The sequence below is a fragment of the Xenopus laevis genome, chromosome 9_10S (assembly GCF_017654675.1).
Source record: "Xenopus laevis strain J_2021 chromosome 9_10S, Xenopus_laevis_v10.1, whole genome shotgun sequence".
Taxonomy (NCBI): domain Eukaryota; kingdom Metazoa; phylum Chordata; class Amphibia; order Anura; family Pipidae; genus Xenopus; species Xenopus laevis.
In genome coordinates this window covers 40,391,553-40,417,636 of record NC_054388.1, presented here as the reverse complement: position 1 = coordinate 40,417,636, position 26,084 = coordinate 40,391,553, and the positions used below count along the sequence as shown (strand labels likewise).

The following is a 26,084-nucleotide window of genomic DNA, read 5'->3' as shown; positions in this document are numbered from 1 at the left end:
ATGGAGTCCATTCAATCAGTTCTCAACTCCATGGAGAAGAATGAATTCATGACAGTAATAGACGTCAAGGATGCATACCTCCACATTCCCATCCACCCATCCCATCACAAGTTCCTCAGATTTTTTGTAGACGGCCAACATTGGCAGTTCGTCGCCCTCCCCTTTGGTCTATCGTCTACCCCTCGCACCTACAGATCGTGCCTCCCTACAGATCTCCAGTACCCCCTTGGGATCTCAATTTAGTTCTGTCTGTGCTTCAAGAAGACCCTTACGAACCACTAGACACGATCCCCTTGCCATCACTGACTGAAAAGGTGGTTTTTCTACTGGCCATCACTTCGGCCCGCAGAGTCTCCGAAATAGCTGCATTGTCGTGTAAAGTTTCATTCACCATCTTTCACAAGGACAAGGTGGTATTACGTCCGACCCCGGATTTCCTACCAAAGGTTGTTTCTGAATATCACATTAATCAGGATATAGTCGTACCATTGCTCTGCCCAGAGCCTAAGAATTCATCTGAGAGTAAGTTACACACTCTGGATGTAGTTCGTGCACTCAAGATTTATTTAGAGTGCACCAAGAGTATCAGAAGAGTGGACGCTCTCTTTATTATTCCCAACGGTCCTAAGGGAGGAACCAGGGCTTCCAAGGCTACCATTGCCAAGTGGATTTGTTCCACGATTGTCAGAGCTTATGCGGTTAGAGGTAGAAAACCTCCGCTGAGAATCACAGCACATTCTACTCGATCGGTTAGCACATCCTGGGCTGTTCGACATCAAGTATCGGCTGAACAGATATGCAGAGCGGCCACTTGGGCTTCCCATCATACCTTCACGCGATTTTACAGGTTACACACACAGGCTTCGGCCGAAGCTGTTTTCGGGAGGAAGGTGCTACAGGCTGTTATTTCTGAGCACTAGTGGTGGAATTTCAGTGTCCCGCCCTCTGGGATTGCTTTGGGACATCCCATGGTGCCTGTGTCCCCAATTAGGCAAGAGAAAGGGAGGTTTTTGTACTTACCGTTAAATCTTTTTCTCTTGTCCTATATTGGGGGACACAGGCCTTCCCTCCCTGTTTTGACACTGTTATTTACTATGTATATAGTTGTTTCGCTAAAGTTTTATCATTTTATGATTCCATTTACTATGTTATTGAGTATGGGGTGCCGTTTGTCCCAAATACATTCTGTATACAAAACTATCCCTAATGCACAGAATGAATGTCTCTCATGTTATATAAGTATTTGTGACCATACACAGATAAAAAAATATACAAAAGACTTATTTCTATTAAAGAATGAAAACAAGATCTGGTTAATGCACAAAAGGATGTCATTATATCACAAACTCCATTCTGTACAGTTTAACAAGCAATCTGTCTCACAAATGTATAACCTCCATGTAACGGACGCACTTATGTGCAAAGTTACTTACAGAATGAATTAAGTAAAAACAAAGTTGGACATAATATATAATAGTGTAACTAACTAGTGCTTGTCAAGCTAGATTTGACTGACAAAATAGATATCTGCGACAGAAAGCAAGATTTTATAGCACAGGATTCATTCTTTCCACAAAATGACAGTTTTGTTTCACAAAACAGATAAAATAACCATTCTGTGAAGCAACACTGTCAGTCACATTCCTGAACCAATAAGAACAAAGCTTATTGCCATATACAAACAAGATGAGAAGTTGCCAGCTCTGCTCCACATGGCTAAGGCAAAGTATCTGGCCTGCTATAGAGGGCGCCCTCTAATGTCCCCTGTGCTGCATAGTAATAAACATGAACAAACATTTCCTAAAAGAGCTGCTGTTAAACACTACAGGTTTATAAATGGAAGTTTTTACAAATAGCTGAGAAATATAATGCTGCACTTATAATGATTGTAGTAAAAGAAAAGTATGCAAAACATAAATATGATCATTTTAGGTGATATGGCTATTCTTATTGTAGTAACCTGCTTGTGTGGCCATTTTGGTTAAGGGCATTCCTGCTGTTTTGCCATTATCTTATGACTCACTCCTGTTCCTCTTCCTGTCTAAGCTGAGAGCAATAATGGGACAGGCCACACCCACCCGCAATCTTCTATTAAATGTACCAGAAGTTACTGTGCTTGTCTGGCTGCTTTGCCAGACTCTCAGAGTCAGTTATAAGTTTTGTATATGATAGTTAGACTCCAATGTCTCCTCCTAGCTGTAATCTTGCACCAATTACGTACCTCCCAACATTTTGGAAGTAAAAGAGGGACAACATTTTTTTGCCATGTAGTATGGCACATTTTTTGCATCACACCGATTTTTGTGGCCACACCCCCAAATTACCATGTTCACTTGACCAAATTTGGCAGGTTAGAAAATGTAGAAAATATTTCTCCTTATCTAAACTTTTGAAATTACTTATTTTCTTATCTCAAAATTGTTACAAAACATCTTAGTTGCACCTGTTAAGCTGTTCTGAGCTCTCTGCCAAAAGCCAATTAAGTTCAAAATGTTGTTTTTCTGGCTGTTCAGTGCAGAGAAAAGAGGGACTTTCCAGTGCAAATGAGGGACTGTGGGTTGAACTGTCAAAAGAGGGACTGTCCCTCCGAAAAAGGGACAGATGGGAGGTGTGCAATTAGCTTGTAGTAGTCTGTTAATAATGTGCTAAGTTATAGTTCAACTACTACATAATAGCTTTAGCCAGAGACTTGGGACTGATCATGTGCACAGTGCATTCCTCCCAACTGTCCCTTTATCAGAGGGACAGTCCCTCTTTTGACAGCTCAACTTGAGGTCCCTCATTTGTACTAGAAAGTCCTCTTTTTCTCTGCACTGAACAGCCAGCAAAAGAAACAAAGTTTCTAACTTAATTGGCTTTTGGCAGAGAGGTCAGTACAGCTAACAGGTGCAACTAAGATGCTTTATAACAATTTTGAGATAAGAAAATAAGTAATTTTAACAGTTTAGATAAGGAGAAATATTTTCAAACTTTTATAATCTGCCAAACTTTGTAAAATGAACATGGTAATTAAGGGGGGGGGCACAAAAATGGGTGTGGTAAAAAAAATTATTGCTCTCAGCTTAGACAGGAAGAGGAACTGGAGTGAGTCATAAGATAATGGCAAAACAGCAGGAATGCCCTTAATCAAAATGGCCACACAAGCAGGTTACTACAATAAGAATAGCCATATCACCTAAAATGATCATATTTATGTTTTGCATACTTTTCTTTTTCTACAATCATTATAAGTGCAGCATTATATTTCTCAGCCATTTGTAAAAACTTCCATTTATGAACCTGTAGTGTTTAACAGCAGCTCTTTTAGGAACGGTTTGTTCATGTTTATTACTATGCAGCACAGGGGACATTAGAGGGCGCCCTCTATAGCAGGCCAGATACTTTGCCTTAGCCCTGTGGAGCAGAGCTGGCCACTTCTCATCTTGTTTGTATATGGCAATAAGCTTTGTTCTTATTGGTTCAGGAATGTGACTGACAGTGTTGCTTCACAGAATGGTTATTTTATCTGTTTTGTGAAACAAAACTGTCATTTTGTGGAAAGAATGAATCCTGTGCTATAAAATCATGCTTTCTGTTGCAGATATCTATTTTGTCAGTCAAATCTAGCTTGACAAGCACTAGTTACTTACACTATTATATATTATGTCCAACTTTGTTTTTACATAATTCATTCTGTAAGTAACTTTGCACATAAATGCGTCCGTTACATGGAGGTTATACATTTGTGAGACAGATTGCTTGTTAAACTGTACAGAATGGAGTTTGTGATATAATGACATCCTTTTGTGCACTAACCAGATTTTGTTTTCATTCTTTAATAGAAATAAGTCTTTTGTATATTTTGTTTCTCTGTGTATGGTCACAAATACTTATATAACATGAGAGACATTCATTCTGTGCATTAGGGATAGTTTTGTATACAGAATGTATTTGGGACAAACGGCACCCCATAATTGAGGGGTATCTTGTGTTCCTCTTCGGTTTTGGGTTGCTATGCTCCTTCTTCGGTAGAAACTGGAAGTAACAGGCGGAGGCAGGGGATGAAGCCCAGAGCAGGAGGAGGAGTCACAAGTTAACAAGTTAGTGTCCATTCTCCAGCTGCAGGATCTTCATCCCCATGGTGCCTGTGTCCCCCAATATAGGACAAGAGAAAAAGATTTAACGGTAAGTACAAAAATCTCCCTTTCAGTATCAAGGGTGAGCAGGCTGTGTAGAAAGGCTGTAATAAAGACAATGAGCAGTGCAAAACCTCATTCGCTCTTTTCTGTAGAGATTTAAAATGGAGGACCTGCTGCCACAGGAAGAAAACGTGAATCATCTTCTAGATGATGGGGAAAGGATGATCGAGCTAAATCATCCAGCCGTCCCCTGCATTCAGGTGAGAATGGTCTTGTAAATGGCCCAGGGCAATGAACATGTCACAGTGACAAAAGACAGAACTTATATAGAGCAGAAACATTTTGTGTGGGGAAGAAACATGGGGCCATATGTAAACATGTAATGTGTGTCTGTAAAGTACTCTCTCTTTAGGTGAAACAACATTAATGTTTCTTAAAGGGATACTGTCGTGGAAAAAAATGTTTTTTACAAAATGTATCAGTTAATAGTGCTACTACAGCAGAATCCTGCATTGAAATCCGTTTTTCAAAACAAGAAATGGATTTTTTTATATCTAATTTTAAAATTTGCTATGGGGCTAGACATTTTGACATTTCCCAGCTGCCCTCAGGTCATGTGACTTGTGCTCTGATAAACTTTAGTCACACTTTACTGCTGCACTGCAAGTTGGAGTGATGTCATTACCCCTCCCTCCTACAAGCTGCTGTAATGTAAATAGAGCCTTGTCTGCTGAGCCTGTCAATTGAACAATAGGCAGGAATCAAGATAAGCTCCCACTGACACCACTTCAGAAGGACTGAAATAAGATCACTGCCCCACTTACGTTTCAAAAAAAAAAAAAAATATATATATATATATATGCACACACAATTCATTTTGGGCACTGGAAAAAATATTTTATATAGATAGTTTTTTTAAATTTGTTTACACAAAAATGAAACACAGGAGAAACACAGAGGTACACTCCCAAGACTGATGACAGGGAATAGAAAAAAGGATAAAATAAGGACATACTTGAAAACCAGGAAAACTTAGGAGGAAGTCTAGAAAGGGTTAAAATAGCTCAGGAGAAAGGAGACAGTAAGTAGTTAATGAAAAAAGAAGTATTGCAGGCAGGAAAGGAGCGCAGTGTGTGTGAGGTGGATAGCAGAGGGAACTCACAGCTCCTTTACCTCATCTAGTAACCAGTAAAACTAACTAGGAAGGCAGCAAGGAGAGAAAGTTCCCCCCTCCAAAGGAAAGCAGAGAACAAACTTACAGAACAACAGGAGCTTTGATAGTGTCTGTGGGAGGAGGGGCTGCTAGTGCAGCTGTAGAGCAGGACGTAGGAAAGTGAAAGTAATTGCTTCCCTGCAAACATGTGACCTCTCTCCTCCAAACATCACACAGGGGCAGAGAGGGGAGGGGGCGTGTTCAGCTAGATTCTCATGTCGTGGTGCAACCTGGCTGTTCATTACAGAGTGGCTGCCTCCAAGCACACAGGTAATGCTGTGCCTGCTGTTAGAGCAGCACAGGATGAATGTGTAATGAGCAAAAATGGAAGCCCCCATGACAAAATACAAACTAAAATAACTTATGCATGGATTTGTTAATTAACATTTTATTTGCCAGACAGTGTTTATGGATGTGTGTTTTTTATAAAAATGCAAAAAAAAAAAAAAGTTTAAAATGACGACAGATTCCCTTTAATATAAATCAACCCTTTAATGCAACTTACTTATTTAATAATTACTGTATGCACAGATCCATATGAAATGGAAAATCAGACAATGCATGAAGTCAATGCAAATTGTCATCCTTCTGACCTACAACCACTTACCTTGTATCCCGACATCTAAGAGCTGGGGCCTGGGACCTGCATAGACGAAAAGATGAGATGTAATGTTGTTGCTCTACCTTGTGAATCTGCTTGTGCTTGTACACTTGTTAGTAACATGGTTCTTATACTTTTAATATTTTGCAGGCCCACCACGAAGCTCTAAAGGATGAATGGCAAAACTTTCTCAATCTGTGTATCTGTCAGGAGAACCATCTGAAGAACGCAGAGGAGTACAAAAAGGTGAGGGAGGTTGCACACACCCCATGAGAATCTCCATACTGAGTTATAGCAGCATTATCATTGCTTTAATAATAAATACAGAAGTTCAGACAGTGAGAACATTATGGGCTTGTAATATGTCTTTCATTATGTTTTTCAAATTCTACCTCCAGTTTCAAGATGATGCAGACACCGTCGCTCACACTTTAAAAGAGGTCAACAGAAACCTTGACACCAAATTCAGTAATTTGGCAGCACCAGGGGCAGCTTCAGAACTGCAACTCCAGCTGGAAAAGGAAGACAAGCAGCTGATCCAGGCTGAGAAGAGTTTGTCCGCTCTTAAAAACAAGGCCCCCTGAGATTGTGCCCCTCAAACAGCGAAGGATAAAGTCAAAGCAGCCCTTAACCATCAACTCCATTTGTGACTGGGATTCTGCTGATGTAAGATGACTAGATGAATGTCTCATTTACACCACTACCGTTATATATTGGTCAGGGGCCCAAAATTAATACCCTATTCTAAGAAATTAGCCATGTATCCCAACCATCTGCCATAAACTAAAAAGGACATGGAGGAAATGTGATGTATGTTGCAAGAAACATAGAAGCCGTTCTACCAGCTCTCAGACACATAAGTGTTTTAACAACTTGAAATCCAAGGATGTGTGTAATAAATAGAGAACTGTGGGGTGGGTGCTAAGAATTGGGGGCTAGGATGAGAGCTGAATGCCACAGAAATGAATAAGACCTGAAGAGGAAGATCTTAACAGGATAACTGTGCTCCTTTTCTGCACAGATGCAGTTCTCAAAGGGAGAGGTCTTCACTTTAAAGGACAACAGCAAGACTGACAACTGGGTTATACAGGCTCCAGGGGGAGAGACCAAAACTGTGCCAGCTGCCTGCTTTGTAATCTCTCCTCCAGACCAAGAGGCCATAGATAAATTGAAGAGGTAAGTGTCATGTAAGAGGGAAAGTGGGTGCCCTTTCCATTATCTTTTTGCTTCATAGTGGAACTGCATCAATGACAAAATCATGTGCTATGTGATGCAAAATCCTAGCTTCAGAATATAGTTCATTCAAACTTTCCACTTGAATTTTTTTTGCTAGTATTTGTCAAAGGGCCTACACGTTTTTTTCCCTCTATTTGTCATCTTCAGACTGGAGGGTGAGATAAGCGATGCACAGAAGAAGAAGACAGCTGAACTGAACAGAACACACTGAAATCCAACAGAAACCGGGAACCTGGTACAGTAAGTAAGTTACTAGGCAGTACCTGGCAAACACACACACACACATGAAAATATTGCAATGTGGGCAGTATGGGTGGGAAACTGCAACATTAGTTCAAAATAACACTAATTGTTTACACTTCATTTGGACATTTTGTTTATTTTTGTACACTGACTTAACCTGTTCAACAGTTCCAGTTGTCACTCCACCTGCACCTCCAGCTCGTGTGTCAAGTATACCAAGTGAGGATCCCCAGGCAAATCAGCTCCTTAACAAGCTAAACAAGATCCAGGATGACCTGAAGAACACAGAGCAAGAGGTTTTGTCCAGGGTACGCTCTCCAGTTAGTCAGGCTTCACCCAGTCAAGATTTGGCTGGGAGGCTGAAACAACAAGAGGTGAGATGATAAGACACAGATATTTTTATAAAACCAACCATTTATTTGTAACAAATATAGGTGGAATTGAATGATATTTTACTAAAAAATAGAGCTATTCTACCAAAGTGCACTTCTTATCTGACCAAACAAAATGCTGTTTACATGTTAATGCAAATAAAGAGCAGAGACTTAACGTGTAAATCTCATGTTACTCCATGAAATTACAGATATTATTTGTCCAGTCGGTGGCCAATTTCAAATGCAGCTTGCACATCCATACTTTACATAGTATTTGATTTTCTCCTTGGTCTGCTTGGGGGACACAGGGACTATGGGTATAGCTTGCACCACTAGGAGGCAGGACAACAAAAAAGAAACATTAACTAATCCCTCCTCCTCCTGCTATACCCCGGCTCCCAGGTGGAGCCAAGCCAGTTTTCGTTGTGTCCTCAGGAGGTTAGGACGTGTTCTCCCTTCTGGAGTTAGATTTTGTTTTTTATTTTTCTCTTATTTTTATTTAATTACTTATATTTCTTCTACACAATGAGGCTGGAATGGGCATCCACACTGCGTGCTTTGCTTTCATGTCCCCCTCCAACTGGTTGTCTCCGGGGTCTTTTGTGCCCTGGCACTGACCACCCAGGCTCTAGCTTCCCCCCCCCTCTCATATATGGGGCGGAACTGTCTGGCCGGCAGACTGCGGATTACTGATCTGGCAGGTAAGCACACCTTTGTCCTTCCTGCCTGTATCCGCTTCTTATTGCACCCATACACTAGCAAATGTTTCTCCCAGTGTGTGTGTGTGTGTGGTTATTGACTTAACAGCGTCCTAAGGTAATAACCTTTTTCCTTCCGGTAGCAGAGCTGTGCGTCCCAGGGCGGTTTTTTTCCTTCAGCAGGCCTGGCGTTTCCTGCTGCAGGCGCGCCTCTGGCCTTCTCCTCTCTGCCGCATAGCGCTCTTGCGTTCCATGCTGGGGCGGATCCTTCGGTGGGCGGGCCCTGCAGTCGCATCAGGGAGGTGCGCACTTTTTGCGCGTCACTCAGGAGGGGCGGATCTCTCCTTCGCGCCCTGTGTATTTGCTCACACGCGCTCCTGCTCAGCACTCCCAGCGCAGCTCCTGTACCTGGCGCCTTTTGCTCTCTGCTGGCCAACGAACTCTGCGCCCATATCAGGATCCATATCAGGATCACCCTGAATCGCTCTACCCTTAACCCTTCAGCTTCTGGGTTCCTGCCTTCACCACCTCAGGCATTTTGGACACCTAGCTAGAAAGGGGGGGGGTTTCTGTATAGGGCTACTCTACACCCCTGCTCCTTCTGGGAAGGGTAACTATTGTTTATTATTGCCTAACATATTTGATTTCATTCTAGAGCACCATGTCTGAGAGTTCCAGTGATACCCTCTTTCCAAGGACGGCTCCACCTGCTAAAATTTCGTATCTGGCCTGTGCCAAATGCCGCAAACGTTTACCAATCGGTAACAAGGAACCTCTCTGCTCCTCGTGTAAGCCACCTGAGCCTGCTCCGGAAAATCCAGGGCCTAGAACCCAGGTAAGCGTAGACACCCATGGGGCATCAGCGGCCCAAGGCTCCGATCCTATTCCTCTCCGGGTCCCCTCCCCTCCTCAGTGGGCTTCTCAACTGGCCTCCGGCATTCCCAAACTCGCTGATTCCTTAGACAGACTACTAGCTTGTCTGGACAACCCCAAACCCAAGCCATCTAAGCGCAGGGCGGTTTTCTCCCTCTGCTGCTGACAGTGACGAGGAGTCCTTTTCCCCTTTTCCTATTCCTCTAGGTTCCGGGGACGAACAGTCCCTTTCTGACGGCGAACTATCCCATGGTTCGGAGCATGAGGATGAGGATTCCCCTAAATTCTCTTCCGAGGCCATTGACTCCCTTGTCTCCTCCGTACTAGAGACCTTACATTTGCAGGATCCTGGGACCAGCTCTAGCTCATCCTCGGGCCTTTTCAAGCGAAGGAACCGAATTTCCCCCTGTTTTCCCTCTCATGAACAGCTTGATCAGATCATCCAACAGGAATGGGACAAGCCCGAGAGGCGCTATCAATCTAACAGACGTTTTCTTAGGCTATATCCGTTTCCTTCGGATCTCACGGACAAGTGGTCCTCCCCTCCTTCGGTGGATCCCCCTGTATCACGCCTTTCTAAGAACACCGCTCTGCCGGTCCCTGACGCAGCGTCCTTCAAGGATTCCATGGACAAGAAGCTGGAGGGACTCCTGCGTTTCCTTTTCACTTAGAGTTTTCCTCTCCCCCGCCTCACCGCTTCTTCATGTCCAGGTTACCCCAGGAACCCGTCAAGGCTCAAGCTCTTCTAGACGCTATAGACAACCTACTTCTATCGGATGTCATCATTCCAGTGCCTCCCCGGGAGACATTCAGGGGCTACTATTCCAATCTTTTTGTGGTTCCCAAGAAGGACTGATCGGCCCGTCCAATTCTGGACCTCAAGGAACTCAACCTTTTTATTCGTCCGAGGAAGTTCACGATGGAGTCTCTCCGTTCCGTCATTGCGGCCATGTCCCCAGGCCAATTTCTCACCTCCCTGGACATCAAGGACGCGTACCGGCACATCCCCATCAGAGGTTCTTACGATTTGCTGTCCGCAACCTGCACTTCCAATTCACGGCTCTCCCCTTCGGTCTCACCTCGGCCCCCCGAGTCTTCAACAAGATCATGTCCGTTGCCACCGCATTGATCCGGACTTCGGGGGTGTCCATCACCCCCTACCTCGACGACCTTCTCATCAAAGCTCCTACCTTCCTGGCAGCACAACAGGCTCTGCGGCTGACTATGGACAGCTTACAGGAGTTGGGTTGGTACATCAACCGCGACAAGTCTTCCTTGACCCCAAGTCAGTCGATGGTATTCCTGGGGACGCTGTTCGATATGGAAACACAAACGGTGTCTCTTCCTCTGGACAAGGTCCATCACCTGCGCTCCCTAGTCCTTCTTCTTCTTTCGAACCCGAAGCACACAGCCAAGTTTTGCATGAAGGTCCTGGGTGTCATGGTGTCGACCTCCAGGAACTTCAATGGAACATCCTCTCGGCCTGGAAACGCAAATCCCTGCTTCAGGAGATTCGCCTGTCACCCAGGACCAGGGCGTCCCTTCTCTGGTGGACCCACTCCAGTCACCTCACCACGGGCAGACCCCTCGTGGATCTTCAATGGAAACTCCTAGCCACCGATGCCAGCCTCTCCGGCTGGGGAGCGGTACTAGGGGGGCTCTCCGCACAGGGCCTCTGGTCCCCAGCAGAGCAACGCCTCCACATCAATCTCCTGGAGATTCGAGCCATTCGTCTCGCCTGTTCCACTGGCAGCACCTTCTGGCGGGTCAGGCGATCAGAATCCACGTCAATCATCAGGGCGGCACAAGAAGCAGAGGTGCTCTAAACGAGATCGGACTAATCTTTCGCTGGGCAGAGACTCACCAGGCGCAACTGTCAGCAATCTACATTCCGGGGCTTCTCAATTGGGAGGCGGACTTCCTCAGCAGACAGTCCCTGGACCCAGGCGAATGGTCCCTAAAGGACGACATCTTCCGGCAACTCACCCTAAAATGGGGAATTCCAGAGGTCGACCTCATGGCATCTTGCCACAACCGGAAGGTGCCTCTTTTCTTCGCGCGCTGCCGGGATCCTCTTGCCCAAGCGGCAGACGCACCCACAGCTCCCTGGAACTTCCAGCTCGCATATGCCTTTCCTCCTCTGCCTCTTCTACCCAGAACGATAAAGAAGTTGCACAGAGAACGCACGACTCTCATTCTCATTGCTCCCAGCTGGCCTCGTCGCTCATGGTTTTCGGAACTGGTGAACCTGTCCATAGACGATCCGTGGACTCTCCCAGTCACCCCAGATCTCCTGTCCCAAGGACCAATCCGTCATCCGTGTCCAGCCAGCCTCAACTTGACGGCGTGGCTGTTGAGACCGCCATTCTGAAGAAGAAAGGTTTTCCCGAAGACGTGATTCTCACCATGAGAGAGGCTCGCAAACCAGTCTCTGCCAAGACCTACCACCGAGTCTGGTCTACCTACCATCAGTGGTGCCTACGTCATGGGACGGACTTACTACGTTTTTTCAATCGCTAACATCCTGGCTTTTCTGCAACAGGGCCTTTCGATGGGTCTTTCTCTGGGATCCTTGAAGTCCCAGATTTCGGCACTGTCCATCCTTTTTCAGAGGCGACTTGCTTTACATTCCGATGTCAAGACCTTCCTACAAGGGGTTCCGTCTTGGGACCTTTCTCTCGTGCTTCGTTCCTTCAGGGACCCCCTTCGAACCCCTATCTTCCATATCTCTGCAATGGCTCACATGGAAGACCGTTTTTCTGATAGCCATCGCTTCGGCTCGCAGGGTGTCCGAGATGTCTGCCCTTTCTTGCAGATCTCCCTTTCTCACCTTTCACCAGGATAGGGTGGTCCTTCGCACTATCCCTTCCTTTCTTCCCAAGGTGGTCTCTTCCTTTCACTTGAACCAGGAGATCACTGTTCCTACCTTTTGTCCATCTCCTTCCAATCCCAAGGAGGTGGCGCTCCACACTCTGGATCCGGTCCGCGCCTTGAAGTTTTACCTACATCGAACCGAAGGTGTCCGCAAGGCGGATTCGTTATTCGTCGTTCCTTCGGGCCCACACCGAGGTGGCCCTGCCTCCAAGGCCGCTATTTCCCGTTGGATCAAACAGACCATTCAGCGGGCTTACTCTGTTCAGGGACTCAACCCACCAGCTAGGATTAAGGCCCATTCCACTAGAGGGATGAGTACTTTCTGGGCTTTCCGGAATCAGGCGTCAGCTGAGCAGTTGTGCAAGGCTGCCACTTGGACATCTGTCCATACTTTTGCGAAATTCTATCATTTTGATCTTTGCGGCATCTGACACCCGCTTCGGCAGGAAGGTACTTCAAGACGTGGTGGCTAGTTCCACGTAGGCCTCTACCTCCCCCGTTTTCTTGGGACAGCTTTGGTATGTCCCCATAGTCCCTGTGTCCCCCAAGCAGACCAAGGAGAAAAGGAGATTTTGTGATACTCACCGTTGAATCTCTTTCTCTCCAGTCGCTTGGGGGACACAGGGCTTCCCTCCCTGGTGAGGCCTTCACGTGTACCTCAGACATGGTCTTCATGCCTTCTTTTTCATTGTACATAGTTTTAAGGTTTCACGTTTTTTGTTGGTAACCTCCTGTTCGGTTCTTTGGTAAAACTGGCTTGGCTCCTCCTGGGAGCCGGTGTATAGCAGGAGGAGGAGGGATTAGTTAATGTTTCTTTTTTGTTGTGTCCTGCCTCCTAGTGGTGCAAGCTATACCCATAGTCCCTGTGTCCCCCAAGCGACTGGAGAGAAAGAGATTTAACGGTGAGTATCACAAAATCTCCTTTTCTTCTACCCTCTAATGTTCAGACCACCCCTTGCTTTGCAAGTTGCTGTCATGGGAGCATGGGAGGTTTTTTATTTTGCCATCCCTGGTTTCATTTTAAGTGTGTAATGTGACCTTGCATTGCTATTTTCCAATCCTTTATAGGGGACTGACCTTCGGCTGCAAAACATAGCGTTGGAGAAGGACACAGTGCAGAAAGAGTGCGAGGCTTTCCTGAACAAGAGCCCAGTAGGAACAGTAGCCTCCCAGCTCCCCAGCATACAATCAAATATTAACAACAAGTACAAAGATGTCCAGGTCCTAAGTTCGCTCTATGGAGAGGAGTAAGTTGGCTTCGGGTTTTCCATGATTGGCTTAATGCTTTAGGTTTAATTACACCAAACTGAATCTGAGTTCTCCTGATACATCTGTTCCTATACAGAGAAGAATTCAACCTTAATTCTTAATTCTGATCAGTTGGCCAGCTCTTTAAAATCAGTTGACTTTAAGGGTGTGGGTTAATTTTGGCTCACAATTAAGAATTCCTGGATTTGGTGCTACCAAAAAGCATGAAAGCTAAACCAATGTTACAGTGCATGACAATATTTAAAACTCTGCATGCAAGATATTGTTCCAAGAGTCCAATATTTTATAACTTCTAAAGACAGAGTAAATTTGCAACACATAAAATTACAGAAATGTTAGCTTTTTTTCTACACACAAAAAAGTCTCTATGTGTAGACCTCTAGAAGAAAGCAACCTCTGGATCTTCTACTGAGAGAGCATTATTTTTACTTCAGCCTCCAGGTTACCTACTACTGATGTATAACATTCTGTTAGAAATTGCAATTTAAGGTCTACGGTAACACAATTCTGTCTTTTCTGCAGGGCCAAAGCATCTTTGAACTTGGAAAATCAGATTAAGAAGACTGATGAAATGATAAGCGGATTTGAGAATTCTTTGGTGCAGGATGGCGTGATCCTATACTCCCCAAATGTACTACAAGAGCGGGCCTCTGAAATTCAGGTACGCTGTTCCGTGCATGATCTCCAGAGAAGGCTGTGGGAGCTTCTGATATGAGAGAGGACACCAGCAGGAGAGTGAGAATAGGGAGGTGGCATCAGTTCTGCCATGTTAGGTGACAAAAAACCAAGAAGCAACCTAGGTGAAATGGGTACTTAAGAACTATGGGTGAGTTCACAGAGATAGAGACTACTTTACAGAGTAGACAAGCAGAAAACCATTAATAAAATCACAGCAGGGTGGTAGGAATACATTTATGTTTTGGTAGCTGAGGATGAGTAGAGTATAACAGTGCTTTATTAGCAGATTCGTGTAGCCATTACGCTTCAACAGGAACTTCAACTCTAACACTTTAAGCAGTATAGAAAGTACTATGTATACACAGTATAACTCTTGTGCACAGTGACACCTACAGGCCATTTGTATAAACACCACAACATTCACAGCATGTAGAATTCATATGGAACATACCATCTGCAATATTGGCTCTACTTTTCTCTCCCAGAAAATGAAGAGAGACCTTGTAGACAAACAAGACAATCTTTTGAAGCTAAACAAGAGCCTGAAGGACACTGAGCTGGCATGCAGCTCTCTACAGACTAACTGGCAGGAACATTCGCCTGACCTGCCACGCCAACGCACCCAAGTTCAACATCTCAATGACCGCTACCATGCTGTTGCTGACCAGCTTGACCAGAGGTAAGTGAGGGTTGGACACAACCCACAGAAGAAAAAGTCTAAAGATTGGTAACGGGTATGACAGGTAAAAATAGTGTTTTTCTGTAATATCTCATCAGAGAGAAGATACTGAGAGACACCAGCCTGCCTTATCAACAGTATAAATCTTCCTATAAGGCTCTGGACACCTGGCTGAAAGGTCTTCCTAAAAACCAAGTCACATCATCAGATAGCCCCAGCCAAGTCAACCACAAGCTGCAGTCTCAGAAGGTGAGCAGAGTTTATGAAGTAAAGGGTAATGAAGTTAGATGCATCATATGATGTAGTTGGATTTAGAAACAAGCAGAAACATAATACAACACACAATTGGATTAGCTGGTCTCTAAAATTGTTCCAATTACAAGGGCACAGTTGGCTGTGCAAGCTTGCGGGATCCAGAACAGACACTTTCATCTTTTTAAGGCAGGGGTGACCACTTCAGGATACAAAACACAAATCATAAAAATAAATCCTGCCCACTGGGCGGCTACCTTCACACATTTGATGAGTTCCCTCACTAAACTGGGCCCCTTGTGAACTACCAGTATAAACACATTAGTTGGGGTCACCCCTGTATTCTTGATTCTTCTGTGGGAATTGCTCAGCCTCCTGTCTTTCCTCAGTCAGACAGACTCTCTCTGGTCATGGGCTCCCTCTGCTGCTTGAATTGCAGGTAAAACCCCTAGCCCTCACTCAGGCAGGTAGCCATCCTGCTCTTTGCTCTGCTCAGAGAGAGCTTCCTAACAGTCTCATTAGAATTAAATAGTTTTCCACAGGACAGTCTTCCCATGGAAAGTGAGCTCCAATACATGAGCTGGACTACTGGATAGGAGTACCTGGCTTGCCTATTCCTTTCAGAATACTCCAGCTTCCAAGATATGGCAACTAAAGTCTTTGAACTGAGAACTCATTCTCTGTTTATTACCACCTTTCTTGGAGCTTACCTCTCCCACTAAGGAAACAAAAACACCTTTCCCCCCCACATAATTTCTGGTCACTCTACACAATATATACATATATATATATATATATATATATATTATATATATATATATATATATATATATATATATATATATATATATATATATATATATTATATATATATATATATATATATATGAGAAGGCTTGAGCACACACTTAGAAAAAACTTCACCTGGGTGCAAAGACAGAGTAGCTTATATAGTGATAGAATGCTGATGCACACCAGGATTTTCTTTTCAAAGTTACTTTATTTAATCGACGTTTCGGTCCACGTCTGGGACCTTTATCAAGACACATTTCAGTACAAGTGAACACATTATATAGAGACTCACCCATCTGTGACCCATCACCAGACCACACCCATTTCCAATTACACGTATTAACCCATGCGTGCACTCGTTATGCAGTTAACATGTTATGTTCCATTTAAGGGCGTGACCTGTGAATCAAGCATATATTGTTTCAATTTAAAACTTAAAAACATGTTAAAATTTTATACAGTGATACATAATAACCAACTTGGTATATATGTGTGTGTGTGTGTGTGCTAAAAATAAAACAATAGGCTATAAACTATATGTTCAACAGAAGCCATATTCATTGAGAATGTGCATAAACAAAAAGATGAGTTTTAATTTGCCAGAACTGCACATGGCACATCTTGTTTGATGGGTAGATTTTTGAATCATAATGAAAATGATTTGAATGGATTTTATTTTAGAGGCTGTTGGATGAGATCCAGAGCAAAGAACCAGAGAAGAATAATGTGGTTAAACTTTCAGATGACCTAGTGAACGCTTTTGATGTAAGTACTTCAAATTGGAACTGATTACCTACAGTATCACCTCTGCTGTTTAGTAGAAAATGAATCTACCATATCCACTAGTCTAGTCCAAAAATATTGTTATATAATTTAAGTCTTATAAAATGTTATGGTCCTGCGACTTAAATGTTAAATACCATGTAAGGTCATTAACTGTATTTTCTTTCACAGGACTATGAAAAACAAGCCAGTCGGTACAGTACGACCCTTTCCTCCACCAACCCTGTCCCTCCTAAAAAACCAAAGGGTGTATCTATGCAGCAAGGAATAGAAGAACAGGTGAGGTGCAACTGATATTATAAAAAGGGTTATTTGGATGGTTGGTGCGTGCCACTTTGTATGGCAAGCAGGAACTGTTTCTGGGTCAGAGAGCAAGGGTACTTTTTCACTAGGAATCCAACATTTGGCCTCAAGTAATGGCATAATTGGAATTCTCAGCACCCACTGAAAGCATTTTGGCAGTCAGGACCTGTAATCCAGAATGCACGGGACCTGAGGTTTTCTCTTGCCTAATTGGGGGACACAGGCACCGTGGGGATGAAGATCCTGCAGCTGGAGATGGACACTATGTTGCAAAATAAGACTCCTCCTCCTGCTCTGGGCTTCATCCCCTGCCTCCTCCTACAATCCTCAGTTTCTTTTAGTGTCCTCAGAAGGAGACGACACGCTTTTTCAAGTCTTGTGGCTGGAGCACTGATCAGGGCCTCAGGTCTAAGATCACGCCACACCCAGGGGCCACTGAATTATTCAAGAGCCTCTCCAGCTGTCCTTCATTGCCCTTTAGCCTTCCCGCTCTCCGGAGGTCTGCAGGCTGGCTCCTCACCCCCTACGCTGCTTTCCCGCTCTACGGAGGTCTGCATCAGCGATATACATCCACCAGGGTGTATAACAGTATAATAGCTCACATATACATATATATTTCACACCTGTGCATATATATATTTATATGTGTGTCTCTTATTCACAGGGGGCGTCATTTACTGGGCACAACTCAGCTGGCTGACTTCTAGTAGGTGAGTACTTTGGTTTATTCTTTTCTACTCCCTTGTCACCCTCACTGTGGAAGTACCTAGACAAGGTCTGCGACTTCTTTACTTATGCGCCGTTCCTTTTTTCCTGGCCTTTTACCGCCATTCTCCTGGTGGAACGCATTGCGTTTCACCATCCTCCCTCCCTGCCCCGCCCTCCCAGCCTTCTCTCTCTTCTCAGGGACGCGCGCCTTTTTTCTCCGGTGGAACGCACTAGCGTTCCATCACCACTCCTCCCACACGCACTTCCTCTTCCGTCCACTCTCCCGCCAGACGCGCCCGGCTCTTCTCCCTGCACAGACGTCCACTCCGGATTCCCTCCGAACAGGTAGCAAACACCGGTTCTTATAGCTGCACGGAGGGCTGGTTCTAAACATACCTCCGCTCCTCCATGACGCCCTTCATTCTCACGCTGCCTCTCCATTACCGCTTAGCGCCCCTTCCAACAGCGCATTCGGCTACCCTTTTTTTGTGCTGGGATGCATTATATATTTATATATTTAGGTATTATATATATATATTTATGTATATATCTACCATATAATAGCCCTTGATGTATACATACCCTTCTCTCTCTCCTTACATGCGCTTCTGGCTTCCCCTTCTACTTTCCTGGATATTTATATGTATATATATATATACATGGTATAGACATATAGGGTATGCACATACTTTATACCCCTTCTATGCTTATGTGGATGACTATGCTTTCATATTATGGGCTGCTTACTCAGGGCTACTACATTACAGGGTAGATGGACCCCCTGGGCTACCATTCTTACTTCTGTTGTTTTCTCCACAGCCAGGCTAGGAGTCGATTCCCCTGCCTCTTATTAAAAAAAAAAAAAAAAAAATTTTTTACACTGTTTATCTGGTTTTTCCTATTACTCCTACAGTTTCCAAGGAGGAGCAATATGGCTAACAAGACAGATGAGCCCAGGACCTCCAAGTCCTCAGCTCTAACTCACCCGCAGGTCTCCTTTTTAGCCTGCTCAAATTGTAAAACAAAATTTTCTTCAGCCTCGCCTGAATCATTGTGTGGGGCCTGCAGAAACTCCGAATTACCTCCTCTACCTCAGGCTAGTACTTCGGACCCAGATCTCCTTAGGGCTATTTCCCTCTCACTTGCAGGCATCCAACATTTGGCCCGCATCCCCGAGACCCTAGACAAGGTACTGGAGCACTTATCCCAACCTTCTCATTCTCAACACCGCCCAGGGAAATCTAAACGCCCAGTCCTTTCACCTCCGGACTCCCCCGGAGAACTTCTTTCTCCATCTGAAGAGGAAGGTCAAGTCCCGTCAGACGAGGACTCCGATCAGGAATTCCCTGATCCTGACATAGACACTCCCAGAACTCAAGGGGAAGTGGAAGGCCTTATTCAAGCAGTACTCAACACGCTAAACATTGAGGAAGATTCTCCCTCCATCGAGCCAGCAAAGAACATCTTTAAGCGTCACAAGAAAAGCTCATGCCTTTTCCCTGCATACGAACAGCTCGACGAAATCATCAAGTCCCAATGGAAAAACCCTGATCACAGAGTGCAACTTTCCAAACGATTCACCCAGACATATCCTTTTCCTAAGGAATGCATTGATCTCTGGTCTTCACCTCCTGCGGTGGATCCTCCAGTTTCCAGATTATCCAGGAATACCACCATCCCTGTTGCCGACGCGGCCGCTTTCAAAGATCCCATCGACAAGCGCCTTGAGGGTTTCTGCAAGTCCTCCTTCACCGCCTCGGGCTCGGCCTTCTGGCCCATCTTTGCTATCGCCTGGGTGGCTAAGGCCATGGAGGTCTGGGTGGAACAGGCGGCACAGCTCATAGGATCAGAAGATCCAACTACCGACAACATCCTTTCCAAGATAGCAGACGCTACTACCTACATCGGGGATGCAGCACTCGACGCGGCAAGGATGGTGGCTCAAGCTTCAGCCCACTCCATAGCCGCTCGCAGATATTTGTGGCTAAAGTCATGGTCCGCTGACCTAACCTCCAAACGCTCTCTTGTCAGCATTCCCTTTCAAGGCAAACTCCTCTTCGGGGCCGAACTGGATAAAATCATTTCTCAAGCGACTGGGGGTAAGAGCACGCTACTTCCCCAAACCAGACCCAAGAGACCCCCCTTCAAAAGGAGACCCTTTTTTCGGCCCTTCAGACAAGGACAAAGGTCGAAGACGCAACCTGATAAGTCCACCTCCAACTTTCGCTCCCGATTTCAAGGCAAACAAAGACAACCCTGGTCTTCCTCCAAGCCCACCTCCAAGCCTTCACAAGATAAACCCCACACCGCATGAAGGTGTGCCCCCTCCCGAAGGGGTTCCCTTAGGAGGCCGACTCAAATCCTTTCGAGAGGTTTGGCACAACAAAATTCGGGACCAGTGGGTCCTTCGGGTGGTTTCCCAAGGACTTTTGATAGACTTTTTACACATGCCCCCTCACAGATTTTTCGTATCCAGACTGCCGGCCAAGGCTCCCGACAGAACCAAATTCCTTTCCGTCATCCAAGACCTGGCCATGGAGGGCACCATTCAACCTGTCCCATCACACTCCAGGGGAAGGGGCTACTATTCCAACCTCTTCATGGTCCCCAAAAAAGACGGCTCACTCAGACCTGTCCTAGACCTGAAGGATCTCAACCCGTTCGTCAAACGGTGCCATTTCAAAATGGAGTCAATACCGTCAGTCCTTGCCTCCATGGAAGAGAACGAGTTCATGACAGTCATAGACATCAAGGACGCATATCTCCATATACCCATTCATCCAGCTCATCACAGCTTCCTCAGATTTTTTGTGGACGGAAATCATTGGCAGTTCGTGGCGCTGCCATTCGGCCTTTCGTCAGCCCCACGCACTTTCACCAAGGTCATGGCGGCAGCATTAGAAGAACTCCGACTCAAGGGCATCACCGTTATTCCCTATTTAGACGATCTACTCGTCAAGGGTCAGTCCGCCTCTCTAGCTCATCTGCACACATCTCAGGTTCTCCAGACCCTGACATCTCTGGGCTGGACGATCAACTTCAACAAGTCGAACCTCCACCCGACTCAATCAATACAATACCTCGGCCTGATACTGGACTCCAGACAGGGGAGAGCATTTCTGCCGCAGGACAAGGTCCTGACCCTCCAGACTCGGATCAGATCTCTCATGGGATCCAACAAGGTTACCCTTCGATCAGCGATGCAGACTTTGGGCACGATGGTGGCCTCCTTCCCGGCCATCCCGTATGCTCAATCCCACACCAGACCACTTCAACGCACCATCCTGCTACACCAGCGCAGGGACCGAGTCAACCTCGATCGCAAGATCTCCATTCCACGCCGTGTGCTTCTCTCTCTCCATTGGTGGCTTCAACCAATTCGGACGACGGGGGGAAAACCCTTTCCCCCCCATCACTGGAAGATTCTCACCACAGATGCCAGTCTTCGCGGGTGGGGAGGTGTCATAGACCAAACCACAGTACAGGGTCTCTGGACTCCGGAGGAACAGAGGCTACCCATCAACCGTCTGGAGCTCAGAGCGATCCGCTACTCCCTGGAACACACCGCGACAGTACTCCAGGGTCACCCCGTGCGAATCCAGTCCGACAACGTGACGGCCGTGGCCTACATAAGCCATCAGGGCGGCACCAGAAGTCTTGCGGCCCTCAGGGAGGCTCAGGAGATTCTAAATTGGGCGGAGAACAACGTCCCCGCCATCTCGGCGGTCCACATACCCGGGGTGGACAATTGGTTGGCAGACTACCTGAGCAGAGAAACGATCGATCACGGGGAGTGGAGCCTCCACCACGAAGTGTTCCAACTCATTGTGGCACGGTGGGGCCTGCCAGACATCGACCTTATGGCGTCCAGGTCCAACCGGCAGGTTCCGTACTTCGTCTCCAGGAGCCTCGACCCCTTGGCCCACGCAGTAGACGCCCTAGTGATTCCGTGGAGCTTCTCCAGGGTTTACATCTTCCCCCCTCTGGCACTCCTACCAAAGGTGATAAAAAAGATAAAACGAGAGGGCACCCTGACCATCTTGGTGGCGCCCTTCTGGCCCCGCAGGGCCTGGTTCGCAGATCTCATCGCCATGGCCGCGGACAGACCCTTCCATCTCCCTCAACGGACAGACCTCCTCACTCAGGGTCCGGTTGTCCACCCGAATTCTCATCTCTGGGCTTTAACGGCGTGGCTCTTGAGGCCTTGATTCTACGGGATTCAGGAGCACCCCCTGATGCGATTCCCACCATGCTGCGAGCACGAAAGCCTGTCTCAGCAAGAATCTACCACCGTGTTTGGAGAGCCTTCATTTCATGGTGTGAGCACGGAGCCATTAATCCTCAAAAGGCGCGAGTCAAGGAGGTCCTCTCCTTCTTGCAGGAAGGTCTTTCGAAGGGCTTAGCCCTCAGTTCCCTCAAGGTGCAGGTTTCGGCCTTGTCTATTCTCCTGCAATGCAAGCTGGCCCTTAACCCAAAAATCCAAACTTTTCTACAAGGTGCGACTCATATCATCCCTCCGTATCGCTGCCCTGTGCCCCCGTGGGACCTCAATTTGGTGCTCTCAGCCTTGCAAGAGGACCCCTTCGAACCACTTGATCAGCTTCCTCTGTCTACACTCACCGAGAAGGTGTTGTTCCTGTTGGCGATCACGTCCGCTCGGCGAGTTTCGGAGCTTGCGGCTCTCTCCTGCAAATCACCTTTCACAGTCGTTCACATGGACAAAGTGGTGCTTCGACCTACTCCAGACTTTTTGCCTAAGGTGGTATCTGCATTCCACTTGAACCAGGACATTGTTGTCCCTTCACTGTGTCCAAATCCCAAAGGCCCGATTGAGCACAAGCTCCACACTCTGGATGTTGTTAGAGCTGTTTCATTCTATCTGAAAGCTACAGAGCATGTTCGTAGGACTGATGCGCTCTTCATTCTCCCTGATGGCCCCAAAAGGGGCACCAAGGCCGCCAAGACGACCTTAGCCAAGTGGATCCGGTCTGTCATATCCAGAGCATACGCTGTCAAGGGCAAGGATCCTCCGATCAAGGTTAGGGCTCACTCCACTCGCTCCCTCAGCACTTCCTGGGCTTTCCGTCACCAAGCTTCAGCGGATCAGATCTGTAAAGCGGCCACATGGGCATCCCTTCATACCTTCACTCGCTTCTACAGGCTCCACACGCATGCTTCAGCCGATGCTGCTTTTGGGAGGAAGGTGCTCAGTGCTGTGGTTAGCTAGACACCTACAATACAGTGTCCCACCCTTTTGGGAGCTTTGGGACGTCCCCACGGTGCCTGTGTCCCCCAATTAGGCAAGAGAAAGAGAGATTTTTGTACTTACCGTTAAATCTTTTTCTCTTGTCCTATATTGGGGGACACAGGCTTTCCCTCCCTATTCTGACACTGTTTTTTCACGGTTACCGTGACGTTTTTTCCATTACGTTGGTTATTCAATTTTTTCTAATGTTTAGTTCAGAGGGTGTTATTTTTGATTTCTCTTCTGTTTTGGGCTGCTTTGCTCCTTCTTCGGTTGAAACTGAGGATTGTAGGAGGAGGCAGGGGATGAAGCCCAGAGCAGGAGGAGGAGTCTTATTTTGCAACATAGTGTCCATCTCCAGCTGCAGGATCTTCATCCCCACGGTGCCTGTGTCCCCCAATATAGGACAAGAGAAAAAGATTTAACGGTAAGTACAAAAATCTCTCTTTCTGGATAACGGATCTTTCTGTAATTTGGATCTTCATGCCTTAAGTCTACTAGAAATTCATTTAAACATTAAATAAACCCAAAAGGCTGGTTTTGCTTCCAATAAGGATTAATCATATCTTAGTTGGGATCAAGTACAAGCTACTGTTTTATTATTACAGAGAAAAAGGAAATCATTCTTAAAAATTTGGATTATTTGGATAAAAAGGAGTCTATGGGAGACAGCCATTCCGTAATTCGGAGCTTTCTGGATATTGGGTTTTCCGGATAAGGGATCCTATACCTGTACTTAAAATTATAATTCATTAACAGCTGGCAGGCTACAGGTTTTCAAGTAGGGAACCCAAGCATGTTTGCATTGCTGTCATGTGTTTTAACCAGAATGACTCTGAAATTTAGTGCTCTTGTACTTCCACTCTTTATGCTGTACCCCTTCCCTGTTCTGATAGGGTTTAGGTTTAGTGATGGGCGAATTTATTCTCGCCGATCACTATTTAGGTTATTCATTAATCAGGTAGTTGTGGCCCATTAAATATTGCAGTTTAATTAGTAGGGATGCTCTGTCACTAAAAGTCAAGTTAAGAACGTTTATACCAATTGTTCCATCTTTCTGGACTGGGTTTTCTGATAAACTTTTCTTTCTACAGCAAAAAGATCTAGTGACGCGATACAGCCAGGCTGCTGTGGAGAGTAGGCAGCAGCTTACTCAGATGGAGTTTGCCAAGAAAGTTTTGGATAAGGTATGTGCCGCATTGCTCACTTTTTATGTGCTAGTTCTAACATCCAGATAATTATCATACTGGTCTTGGGACTGCAGGGATAGTAAATGAAACGCAACATAAGGGGCCTCGTTAACCCAAAATGGGCCAAGGTGCAAAAAAATGAGGGCAAAGCACCATATTTCTTTTCCACCTTGGCCCAGGGCCGGAACTAGGGGTAGGCAGAGTAGGCACGTGCCTAGGGCGCAAAGCTGAGGGGACGCCAGGCACGTACCTGCTCTGTCGCCTACCCTGTGTCCGGTCCCGTCTCTCCCCGACTCCCGCTGGTGTCTTGCGCATAAATGCTCTTCTGCGCATGCACGCACATATTTCGCGTATGCGCGCTGGAGCAACATTTCGCGCATGCGCAGTTGAGCGCGCACAGAGCCGGCACCGTGGCCCGCCAGGTTGTCTAGGGCGGCTGGCCGGGTTGGCCCGGCTCTGCCTTGGCCCATTGAAAATATATTGGTGCATCTTTCTTGGAGAGCTAGATAGATAAATAGATTGCTTTATTTGTCAAATACAAAGTTATACAAGTACAACCTGTAGTGAATTGTACCCTGATCATTCCAAAACTGTGTAATTTTTGAATACCAATGTAACTAGTGCATAAAAATGGTGCAATACTGCTTAAATATAAAACACAACAGTGCAATGCATTAAACAATGCATACTAAATTTCTTTCTGTGAAACACTAACAATATCCATAAATTTGAGTGCATTGTGCATATATTGTAAACAATACTTACTAAAGTGCAATATTGTTAACAAAACACAGCAACCAAAGGGTAACAACATCTAAAACTACCACAAAAAATAAATATATATATGTTCATGGGTTCATCAAGATTAATTCATCAAGATTAATCATCAAAATTAATTGTGAAGCCTAATAGCCTGATGATAAAAACTTTTCCTTTCACCTCTCTGTTTTAACCTTAAAGGGGTTGTTCACCTATGATATAACTTTTAGGATGATGTAGAGAGTGATATTCTGAGACCATTTGTAATTGGTTTAAATTTTTTATTGTTTGTGGTTTTTGAGTTATTTTGCTTTATTCAGCAGCTCTCAGGTTTGCAATTTCAGCAATCTGGTTACTAAGGTCCAAATTACCCTAGCAACCATGCACTTATTTGAATAGGAGACTGGAATATGAATAGGAGAGGGTGTAGAAAGATGAGTCGTAAAAAGTAGCAATAACAATCAATGTGTAGCCTTACAGAGCATTTGTTTTTAGAAGGGGTCAGTGACCCCCATTTGAAAGCTGGAGAGAATCAGAAGAAGAAGGCAAATAATTCAAAAACTATAAAAAATAAATAATGAAGACCAAGTGAAACTAATTTAGAATTGACCATTTTATAACATACTAAAAGTTAACCTAAGGTGAACCATCCCTTTAAGGGGTATATTTATCAAAGAGTGAAGTTAGAGATCGCCACAGTCCTCTAGAGTGAAATTCCGCCACTCTCCATTAATTTCTATGGGACTTTGAAAGATGTATTTATCAAAAGATGAACTTTCACTTTCACCCACTGATAAATACTCTTTTAAAAATTCAATAGAAATGAATGGAGAGTGGCACATCACAAGTGACCCTTTGGTTCCCAATTATGGCTTATTTAATTTGCTTTTATTTGACATAGGTCGGAAAATAAAAATACAATCTATTGTTGTCATATGCACAGTGTCAATGGCCCTGAAATAAACATTGGATATTACGAATTATTACTAGCTGCATTTATACTGAACCATCCCAATCTAATATATTATATTATTTCTATTTTTGCCAGTCTGATGGTACAGATGGAATACAGGCTATAACTCAGCAAAACCTTTATCGTAGAACCAGAAACTAAGAAGGAAATTGCAAGGCTGAAGTCTGTGCTGCAAGAACTCAGCTCTTGAAAATCCATGTCTGATAAGGAGTTTGATACAGTC

General features: G+C 45.3%; 1 protein-coding gene across 1 annotated transcript; it reads left to right on the top strand.

Moving 5' to 3' along the window:
* On the top strand, positions 1 to 26,084 carry LOC121398786 (envoplakin-like). The gene is made up of 15 exons (XM_041578087.1): positions 1 to 54; positions 195 to 698; positions 4,271 to 4,378; positions 6,083 to 6,178; positions 6,331 to 6,484; positions 7,370 to 7,408; positions 7,580 to 7,785; positions 13,299 to 13,477; positions 14,022 to 14,160; positions 14,663 to 14,856; positions 14,955 to 15,105; positions 16,582 to 16,665; positions 16,855 to 16,962; positions 24,034 to 24,126; positions 25,937 to 26,084. The coding sequence occupies exons 1-15, from the start codon at positions 1 to 3 to the stop codon at positions 26,000 to 26,002; spliced, it is 2,175 nt and encodes a 724-aa protein (XP_041434021.1). The 3' UTR covers positions 26,003 to 26,084.

Bases quoted from the DNA above. Each gene is read 5' to 3' on its own strand.
- LOC121398786 (XM_041578087.1), top strand. From the start codon at position 1: ATGGAGTCCATTCAATCAGTTCTCAACTCCATGGAGAAGAATGAATTC. The intron at 6,179-6,330 runs GTGAGGGAGGTT...TTCTACCTCCAG, and splicing joins ACGCAGAGGAGTACAAAAAG to TTTCAAGATGATGCAGACAC. The intron at 15,106-16,581 runs GTGAGCAGAGTT...ATTTTATTTTAG, and splicing joins ACAAGCTGCAGTCTCAGAAG to AGGCTGTTGGATGAGATCCA.